The 11446-nt window shown below is 36.9% G+C and overlaps 1 protein-coding gene across 1 annotated transcript in view; it reads right to left on the bottom strand.

Moving 5' to 3' along the window:
• LOC104163389 (guanine nucleotide exchange factor VAV3-like) overlaps positions 1-11446 on the bottom strand; it is a gene marked incomplete at its 5' end in the record, with an annotated part of 38199 nt that overhangs the window by 23175 nt on the left and 3578 nt on the right. The window contains 5 exons of the mRNA XM_009702390.1: positions 323-418; positions 1691-1790; positions 3842-3945; positions 7259-7327; positions 7427-7519. Coding sequence (XP_009700692.1) covers positions 323-418; positions 1691-1790; positions 3842-3945; positions 7259-7327; positions 7427-7519 — 462 coding nt within the window. The remainder of the gene's footprint in view (positions 1-322; positions 419-1690; positions 1791-3841; positions 3946-7258; positions 7328-7426; positions 7520-11446) is intronic.

Consider the following 11446-nt stretch of genomic DNA (forward strand, 5'->3'; position numbering starts at 1 on the left):
ATGGTTCACATTTCAAAATACCATGATTATAGTCTGGTACTACTAACCATTTTAAACATACCAACAATTAAAGGTTCAGATACTGAGGAAACAATTGTGGTTTATTCTTTTTCCCCTAGATGTGTTTCAGCTCTGAGGAATGATCTCTGTAAGAAAACCCACACTTGACTGGATGTTATTTCCTAACAAATCACCCTCAAATCTATGGAAATGTCAATTATCTCCCTTTGATAAAGACCTTTAGCTCTTATTCTTACAATCCACTGATGATAAACAATGACAGTTTTGCTCTCAGCCCCCTTAAATTTCAGAAATAACATACCTGGAGCAGTAGGTGATATTTTAGCACTCTCTGCATTGGAACCACTAAAAGATCCCGCAATGTAAATTTCCCATTATTGGCCCTCTTGGAACATTCCTAGTTCAAAGTAGAAAAAAGAATAAGACAAGAGAGTTAGAAAATAAAAATATTCAAGCGATATATATGAAAACTCAGTGATATATGTGCCGAGCAACTATATTAAGCTTGAGATAAAGAATATTAACAAAATGAACGAAAACAATTCATATGGCAATAACAGCTAAGCAAAAAAAGACTGGGTGTCTTTATATTACACCTATCTTCAAAAAATGCAAAAGTAATCTTGGAAACTACAGTCCAGTCAGTCTCCCTTCAGCCCTTGCAAAAATTGTGGAGCAAGGCCTCTTGGAAGCAATTTCTGGGCACATGAAGAAGGTGACTGGGCATATGTAGCACGGGTTTACCACAAGTAAATTAGTGCTTGATCTACTTGACTGCTTTCCACAATGAAATGGCTAGATCTGTGAATGGGTGGGGAGAGTCTACCCTGACTTTTCCAAGGCTTTCAATATCATCTCCCACAGCATCTTGGTATCCAGGTTGGGATGGTTACACTCCAGATGAATGAACTACTAGGTATATGAAAAACTGGCTAGATCATGAGGCTCAAAAAGAGCAGTGACTAATGTTTCCTACACTACCTGGGGGACAGTTGCAAGTAGAGCTCCTCAGGGGTCTGTCCAGGGACCCCTCCCATTTAATATCTTTAGCAATGATCTGCAGGAAAAGATAGAGGACACCCACAGCAAGTCTGCAGACAACACCAGATTGGAGGTGCAGGTTACACTCTTCAGGGCATATCCAACAGGAACATCACATGAAGGCAACAAGCCGAAGGCAAAGTCCTCCACCTGGTATGCACTACCCAGGGACACACTAACGCTGAGGGCTGACCAGCTAGGGAGAAGCTTTGCTGGAAAGGACCCAGTGGTTGTGGCAGATGCAAAGTCCTATGAGGCTGTGGGACCAGGGCTTGTTCAGCCTAGAGGTCCCTCCCAATCTGAGTGACTCTGCAATTTTGTGTTCTTGGCCGAGATGTCACATTAAACAGAAGGATATCACTGATGATCACTTCCCAAAAAAATCCCTAACCCTACTGATGTCGTGGCAAAACTCCATTCACTTCAGTGCCAGGATGTGTACCACAACTGCTCACGTATTCATTTGATTGGAGACTCCAAAAAACAAAAAGGAAGAGAAACACATTCATGTATCAGTCCAGTTAGTTTTTCATCATAAAGTTTTTAACTTGGATGGAAGCAGGGCATATTCATAGAAACATGTGGGGGTTTTATATATGTATATATACATGTTAAAAAATATTGATACCTCTAATTTCAATTTAACATCTTCTTTTGTCTTAGAGATGTTGTCTAAGCATGATATCGCTATCTCCACTTGACTGCAGTACTGTCCATAAATAACCAATCTAAATCAAAGGAAGAGATTAAGAATAAAAGGCACATTTGCTTATTTAAGAACATTCCTTGATCATTTTTCACAAATACATTGTTAACAATCCTCCTTTCAAAAGGAGCAGTGCCTAAATAAGCAAGGATAGGATTTAGCCACAGACTTCAATGGGCAGCATGAATACAAGGAAGAATATTCAGGAGAATACAACTTTGATCTACCTTCAAAATGCTGTAAAATTGCTGCAATTTCCTTTAATATTCACATGTATACATTCTGATAAATACAGGACTCATTAAAAAGCAGTTTAACTACTGTTTAACAGAACAATAGTCTGTAGTATTTACAACACTGTAGGTTTCCAAGGTGGCAGTGAAGAAACTCTGTAACACAGGCTTAAAAGGATTAATTACAGCTATCCTTTAAGGAACTTGTAGGTTACCCAAACTGATTTATCGCCCAACAGTTTCTACCAGGTTATACCCTGTGAGCTCTCAGATCAAAATAATAGTGTATGAAAACTCAAGAAATTTTCAACAGTTGTCAAGGGCAGCAGGCTTCTGGAAAGAACCTGGTTTTATGATAGGGGTTTCTTTCCCTTGTTTGGGGTGCTTCTTTCTGCCAGTCCCATGCAGAGTGCTGTTTCCTTTCACCTTTTCATGTACTTCTTGAAGCGATTCCTTCTGCATGCTTCAAATCCCTTTTTTGGGGGTTGCCATGAGCTTTCCATTGGAGTCTCCTTAATTACTTTTTCTCTCTTCTAATGTTCTTTTGTTTTTAAATTTCTTTTTTCACAATTAAAAATATGATACTGATTTAACACTTAACCACTTCTGATTACTTTAATCTCTACGTGGTTAAGACACTGAGTCTACCTCCACCTGTTTCCTTTTTGTGTAATATAAACTTGAGGTTTCTTCTCAGTGTCCTTTGTTCCTCTTTCAGCACACATTTCAGAACTACTTTTGAAAGATAAGTATTTTCCAGAACAACTTCTTGTCCCCTAATTCCCTCCTACAGCAGCAGAAGGTCTAACAGCCTAGGAAATAACTATGTCCTCCTCCAACATAAAAGATGAGACAGAGGGTCTCTGAAGGCAAGACTGTTTATGTGGAGATGGGGATACCCTCCTCCCTCAGAAAACAGCTCTCCTGTCTAATGTTTTCCGGCTGCTGCTGTTGAATTTCTCACAAGCCTGTTATTACTGCAACAATCCTCCTTCCCCATCACCCTCAAGCAAATCCAATTAGCTCCCACAGGTCCTTCCCGCTCCAGTCCCAGAAAGAACTAATTTTTAACCACAACCCAAGGGTTACTTCAAGGTAGGTCAGCACTGTAGCCCACAGTACAAGTGTCTTTCAGCAAAGTACCACATGCATATAAGTTCATCTGTACAGTCCAACAGTTGTTCAGTGCTGGTAGAAAAAAACAATCTGAAAAGGTGGGTAAAAAAATTGGCAATTACCCTACAAGGCACAGCATGCTGCCACAGCTATCCTGTTACCAGGTTGGCTGTTTTTCACCATTTGAAGGTAGAGCATGTATGCTTTACTGTCACACCTTTTACTGCAGGGTAGGGTAAGACCCTAGTCGCTTCTCTCTTCTCTTTTGCACCTGCTCTCTCTCTTCTTTCAAGTTATGACCTCTTCTGTTTTCTTTAACCTGGAATAGCCTTATATATATATATATATCCTTGCCTTATTTTGCTGCTTCTCCTTTTATAACATTTTATCTGTTAAACAATACAGGTACATGCTATAAAACACCTGGGATTATTTGCATGAAAAAAAAAAGCTGTGCAAAATAAGCTATCCAAATTTTGTTCAAAATATACATGTTACCTGTCTGTGTAACAATATTGCCAAAACTGGAGATAAGAAGAGGGAGGGCTCATATAACAATAGGTTACATTTTGACTTCCAGGCTCAAAACACTAAACACTAGCTTGAAAAGTATACTGACATCAAATTCAATCCTGTTTCAGAAATATTCAGACAGAAATACAGTAAAATACTTCACTGAATTGAGCACAGATTATCACAATTAGTAAGGGTGCATAAATCTTACCTTTCCTTGTAGTTAATAAAAATTTGATATAGGTTCTGATCATTTTTGTTAACAATGGAATCATTGATATCCTGTGTTAGATTCCTGTGAATTTTCACCAAATCCTTAAAAACAGTAATGAGGAGGGGGAAAGATTTTTTAAAACAGAATGACTTAAAGCTTTGAATATAAAAATACATTATTTCATGTTAGATTCATTAATTTCAATCAATTGGAAAACAGATCATTTGAGAGTAGAACCTAATTTCAAGGTTTGCCACATCTTCCATATAGTGCGACAAGAAAAACTAAACTGCAAGAAGTACCTATTAGAGGCTAATTTATTCTAGCTTGGAACATGCACTGTTAATTCATCTTAATTTTATAATGATAATTTTAAAATTAAGCAAGTCAAGTAAATGCTTTAGTGACAAGATAAACTAATGATTCATGTCCCTGAGCTGTGAAAAATTAGTTTTGTACATTACATTGGTCAATTAGTGATGTTCTAGTGCTAAGTTAACTGCAATCATAATGAGTTTCCCAATAGAGCAGGCAACTAACAGTTGAGAGAAAGGCAAGAATATTGCCAAAAGATTTGCTCCCTGAGTGCAGTAGCAACTCACCTTACTTGTTCACTATTATACAAAGATCTGTAAGCAACTACAGGAGATTACATCAGCCTTAATACCGCATGGATACTCAGAGAATTCACAAGAAATTAAATCAAAACAGGTTAAAAATTTTGAAAATAGGATAGCTGACTGTAAGCAGTGTACAGACCACTGCAATGAAAAATAGAGGATCGTTTAAAAAAAAAAAAGCCATTGAAGATGGTTTAATGCAGTAAGTGACATACTACAAAAATAATATGCAATACTGAGTTGTGAACGAAGTGAAAACATTTCACTTCACACTGATCAAAACTAAGATTACACACAAGGTCAATCGCATCCCAGGTGAGGGAACAAAAACTTAAAACAGATCAAATGCAGTTGCTAGCAACTGTATGGCTATATCCTCAGAATCTTAAGTTGCGGCAGACAGACGTTACTATAGAAATGCTTCCCGATTAATATGTTACAGGAGCACATTTCCTCAGGAGTGCACAGGGACTGAACTAAGTAACACTCCTGAAAAACAGCTCAATGCTAAGGGGACAAAATGTCTTCTTGAGTGTCTATCTCCAATTCAAAGTCAAGTTTTAAACTAAATTGATGTTAACATCATTAGAAGTTAATGAAAGTTCCAACACTTCGGTATCTGTTACACATAGTTCCATTTCTCTTTCCAAAACATACATACATCTCAATTCAAATCCACGCATACAAATGCATCTATATATGTGTGCACATGTATGTACACAGACAGATGTACATACAAATGCATATAAATGTACATATATACACAGACATATATACACATAGATACACACACAAATATAGAGCCATGTATGTGTTTTATAGGACAGAACTTTGAAATCTGAGCTCTAATGAAAGGCACTCCCTTTAGACTAGTGAGTAGTCTGGGGTGGTCTGGTTTTGTTTTTTCTTAAAAATAAAATGTATTTGACAACAGCAGATTATTTTGTCCAGTAAGCATCTTTCAGAGTCTATATAAGGTGTATATAGCATGACCCTAAAGCACCAATCCTTCACCACAACCCTTTAACAGAGGCAAATCCATCCTGTTCCGAGAACACTGCACTTGCTCTCCACATCGCAGTTCACCGTAGAGCTCTGTGTAATAGCTATTTTTAGTTTAAAACAAGCTTCCACTGCCCTCCAGCCCTCCTGCTGAGGAACTGCCACAGAGACAAGGTCTGAGCAGAGTTTGCACATATTTTTGGCTTAGGCAAGTCCTATATTTCTTTTAATGTTCTTCATTGCCTATGAAATGTTACTGGAGTCAGAAATAACCACCATGTTGTAACGGCAGAATAATTGAATGCTGATAATGAAAAGCGAAGTATAACAACCTAAAGACAAGCTTACTACGTGTCTTTCTAGTTTGAAATAAACAGGTTTTGTTCTTTTTACTCCTCTTATCTGATCCCTTTACGTTTAACAAGTAGTAAGCAAGCGGACCTCTAAGTTTGTGCGTACAGTATGTAAGCCCTTTTTATAGCCCCGTGCAGCGTTTCACATCGGCTGGCTTTAGGGCTTTCAATGAACATAAGTCAACATGCCTGGGCACACGGAGCCTCAAGAAGGAGCTTTACACTAACTTCAGTAAGGCACATCAGGGCCTTATTTGCAATGAATAAGAAACATTAATGTAGGACAGAATATAAATTTGTTTTTAAAAGCAAAGGGATCTCTGTGGGCAGCTGACATACTTCAAGACGACAAGTAGATTACTGATATCTGTGGCAGTATTTTGGATTAAAATTCAAAGAGAAGGAAATTACAGCAATTGAGATTCAGGATGAAAACTTTAATAGCGGGACAAACATGGCAAGGTGTCAGGTATCATCATCAGTGTAATAACTGTCATAACTTAGCTTCTGTCAGGATGGTCCTGGGACAGTAACTAAAACATTCTTACAGACCAGGTTCCCACAGAATAAAAAAAAATAAATAAATCTCCTCCAACAGCCCTGAGAGCCTGTGGGATATGCCAGAGATGGTAAAAACAGAGGTGATCTTTTGCAGGCATTAAAAGTTTGATGTGGCCCATGGGCCACAATCTGAGGACCCTTTGTGCCTCATAAAAGAGCATTCCTTTCATTTATCTGTGTTGACAACAGCTTCAGACCTGCCTGACGTCTTCCTTTAAAGTCAGATAGAGTAAAGACATGTGCTGAATACTTACATCAACTAAAATATATGGAAATGGTCATATTATTATGATTAGGTCAAAAATAAATGGAACAACGTAATTATCACAGAAACCTTTACAATTTCAGTCAAATAAAGAAGTCTCCAAATTCTTCATAGAGGATTCAGTTATCCTTTCCAGTGCCAGATTCTGAATCCAAAACTGTGAGTTATCTTAACTTTAAAACATCTTCAAGGATGACAGAGCCAGAGTAGATACAAGGTTTTGCAGAGAAGCTATGGAAATCCTCATGAAAGTACCACTCAGCATACAGTGGTAGGCAATCTAACAGTCATAGCTTTGTACCATGACTAAAATACCAGCATATATTAGAAGATAACCCATCTTCTATAAATTATAAGCTTCTAAGGGTCAAAGATACTCCAGTTTATAACCGCTCACTATCTGACACAATAATACCATTTCTCTTATCCTATTCCCTCAAGTAGAAAAAAATGAAATAGTGTGAACATCTTTTTTTATCGACTACCCTAATATCTACATAAATGCACTGGGCACCATATTTCAAATAATCATTTTGTGCAGTAATATACAACACAAATCTATCACAACCAGCTATGAACCTTGTGTCTGTTCATGAAATATGCAATTACTTACAGGAATGTTGATGAAAACAGTATCAAACTCTGATGTTGACAGAAACCTTTTCAACGGCACCATGAAAAACTGCAAGGAAAAAAAAGTATATATACACATTGACTATGTCATCATATTTTCTAGACTGTTATAAAAATATATGTTACAATTCTATAAGTAGCATCTTACTTTTTCTATCGATTCCAGAGTTTCAGTGTACTTCTCTTCAGTTTGCTTTATTTCAGCAAGACAACAGCTTCTTATGTCATTTTCAGTATATTTCTGCAATTACAATGGAGTCAAGTTTAAGTCATTAACAGTGACCTAATGGATAACAAATGTATTTATTTGTTTAGAATTAAGCAATTAGGATAACTGCTTCCTGAAATTTTCTGAGTACTGCAGCCTCCAAAGATGACAGCAATAACCAAGAATATTTTAATGTTCAATTAGCTGATGACTTTAAGAGTTTTACTAAAATTCAGCATCAAAGGAATATTATGAAAGTTAATGTTTAGACATAAAATGCTGAACTCTCTGCATGTACTTGGGAAGCTGAAATACAAGGTCACATTTCATTTACATCCAGACTGAGAAATCTTATTTAAAATACTCAGCAGTTAATAATTCCATTAAACTTAATGGGGCTAAATCATGTAACTTGGCATTGCCATAAATATTGGATTCAGTCTAATCCCTGCACTTATTTACAGTTTTCCCCTTTTAGTTCCCAAGAGGAGCTTTCTCTTCAGACACAATGAGAGTATGTCCTCGAATCAGAAAGTGCAGTGACCTCTAAGTTCAGCTCTTGCATACGTATGCGTGAGTCTTTAATGAGACCCTGGGATTTTTCCATGTAAACCACCAGACTCATAGGAAATTGAAGTAATTATCAGCACAGGACTCTATAAAAATAGTTTACAAGCACTCTTACTGAAGATTAGATTTAGAGCGTTACAGTTTCAATAACTTGCAAATGTGATTTCAAACAAAAGAGTAAATACCTGGAGGAAGGTATGGAAGCATTTGTGTCAAGCAAGACTTAAAACATCTGGAGACATATAGGTCAGCTTGGAGACCTGACGCAGTAACTGGATAGTCTCTCACAATTAAAAGCAATAATTGGTCCAAGATGTTTTCTCCAAAACCAACAATAAGCAGTGGCTTAATAAGCAATAGTACTGTCACATCCTTTCTGAAGCCTATTTATTAGTTTGTAACATCTTTCCAAGGCATCCTTCAGCATATCCCTGACTGTATCTTACCTTTTGTCACCCAGCGTAGGGAATCCACTTACTGGACGTAATAGACCTGATGACTAGATGTTACTCAAACACAGGGGGAGTCAGAACTAGAAATTTAGTACTACAGTTCCTTCCATTCAGAAAAAGACTTTTAGCTTTTGAACAAAAGACTTTTCTCCTCCACTAATAGCAAAACTTCTAGACTTAAATTTTGACAATTAGGTTTTAGCATGTCCAAGAGCTAGACTCCTTCCACTCGCTCTCTCTGCTATCAGTCTACTTGACACACCTGCTAAGTATACCACAGCAAACAGCAAGCCACACTTAAATCATCTGAGCCACGTACAGCTCCTATGATACTGCTTAGCCAGCTATAAAGAGTGGGAAATGTATTCCTACCACCTAAAGTAGGTGTCAAGTTGCAAATCACACAGGCACATAAAGTTTCATCACTGTTTGCACTTCTGTGTGCTGTTTTGACATGTCTCCTTTACCCTTCTCTCTGTTTGCCTCCATGTAGTTCCACAAGCAGCTCCTGCAACTGGAACATGGCTTTTCACTCTCATCTACCAGCTGCTGCATTATCTCAGAAATTACTCTTTAAAACCTAATTGACACAGTTACTAGTTTTCTCACAACAAACATTAAAGTGCCATCCTTAGCAGCTGCAGACAGAAGTAATCATTTTGCAAAAATAGAGTCTGCCAGTACCAGTAGAAACGTACTTTGTGAGCACCATCCGAGGATCAGCCTCATCTCAAAATTTATCATTTACTCCCAAATTCTTCGGCAGAGGGAAGCAAGCACTGTCACAGTTAACCATAGCTAATGAATCTCAATAAATACTAGAATTTGACATTATTCAGGCTTTTAGTTATTTTTCACCTTTACCTTTGCCAGCCAAATACTGTTCAAATTGCTTGCAGTATTTGCACCAATACAGAAGTTGTTGTACCCAATAGGAGTTTATATTCATTTGCAAAACGTGGGGGTTTGTTGTTCACCAATTCTCATATGAGCAATGCAAACAAAATCCTAGGATTCCACTTAAAACTATTCCCTTCAGTTTTGTGCTCACCTAACCCAAATAGATCATTTACACAGGCACTTTTGGCAGAAATTAACATATCACTTTTCTAGCTGTACCACAAACTGCTAGAATTTGAGTGCAATGAACAAAAGAAGAGAGGAAATAAGAAATAATGTGCAAATACCGGTATAAGAGAGAAAAATTGACTTTGAAGGTCAGCTACCGCTAGAGAAAATTTAGCGGGACAGTTTGCTTTGCAAGGTAATGACAATAAATAAAGGATGAGGGCGATGCAAAGCATTTTGGCTGCTACTAGAGACTTTTAGAAGAACCCAATACTTTTCAGAATCTACTTGAAGACTGCCCTATGCTACTGTTTTCATATGCAAGGAATTCTCACGTAGGATTCAAATGAAAGAACTGCACAAGATTGTCATGTTAGCATGCAGTGTATTTATAAACCTGAGAGGAAACTATCACAAACCAGAAATAATTACCACATTCAAGCAAGCTGTCACAGCAAAACAATTGTAATGTGTCCATTACATGTTGTGGAAAAAAATATTGTGCTGTATGGTGCTTTCAATTTTCTTTTACTTTCTATAAGAAACAAATACAAGTCTGTTCAATCTGAAGTATCTAGGCTAAGATGCAACTAAAATTAGAACACGAGAGTTCTGATTGCTGCATTAATCATTTGCTAGAAATACTGATACGCAAGAGTGACATTTGCAACAGGAAAGAAAGAATCAGAGAAAGTTTACATACTACCAACTGCCAGAGATTACCAACTGTTACGGCTGAAGAAAAAAAAAAAGCCACCCACACTCATTATGTGAAACCCCGAACTTAACGCATTTTGAGTTTCAGTATAAAACAAAAACTCAAAGCAAGATCACAGTAAAGATTTCCTATGATTCACTTTTCTAAAACATCCTGCCTGCAAGTGAATGCAATTTTGTTAGATATAAAATTATTTTTTCAACTCAATTTTTCATTTGGCTATCACTGAATAACCTAAACTTTAGGAGGTAAACAAAATTAAGCAAAATGTGAAAAATTAACATAACTTTCTGCTTATCTCATCCTTGATTTACATGCATTACCTGCAGGATTTTGTATTAACAGAAAAACAGGCTTGAAAACAATATCGCAATATTGTTATACTTAAAACAACAGAGATTAAAACAAGGCAGTAATCTTCCTAAAGACAAGACAGCAGTAACTTGGGGGGGGGTGGGGGGGTGTGGAGATCACCATAAAAACAGAGAGCACAAATCACATTAGCTATCTCCTATGCATGTACTGACAAGATACAGCAGGGGACACACACACACAAAAAAAAAAAAAAACAAAACACAACACACACACCACACCAACAAAACAAAAGATTAGGATCTTTAAAATGTCTCACTTCTTCATGTAACTATATTGCTGAAAAGCAATATGGAAAAGTAGAGGCAAGTTTCCAAGTAAAGACAATAGGAACCATAACATACTTTCACGTCAATATAGAGGAAGAAAACAACTGTCTTAAAAAACATATCCTATCATGGCCACAGACTAACATTTTCCAGATCAGAAAACACATATCTGAGGAAATGCAGCCAAGCACATTAAGGTTTCTCCCAATTAGCAAGAAAATTTTATTGCCTAAGTTTAGATATTTTTCAAGATAGTTTTAAAAAAAATGACCACGGTACTTTTATATGATAAAGTATATAAGCCACTTATCTCATTCTCATTAAGACCAACCTAATGATCAACAAAAACTACGTGGTTGAATAAGCAGGAATTTCATTGGTATGAAACAATTATTAGTTGTACTTGTTAGATTAGTTGTCCAAATTATGGCTGAAACAACAGCGTTTCACAATATTATAACTTGATTTTGGAAGCAGGACATTTTAAAGTAAGCAGTTAATTTAACCGCTC

The sequence above is a fragment of the Cariama cristata genome, unplaced genomic scaffold, assembly GCF_000690535.1.
Source record: "Cariama cristata isolate BGI_N322 unplaced genomic scaffold, ASM69053v1 scaffold7456, whole genome shotgun sequence".
Classification (NCBI taxonomy): domain Eukaryota; kingdom Metazoa; phylum Chordata; class Aves; order Cariamiformes; family Cariamidae; genus Cariama; species Cariama cristata.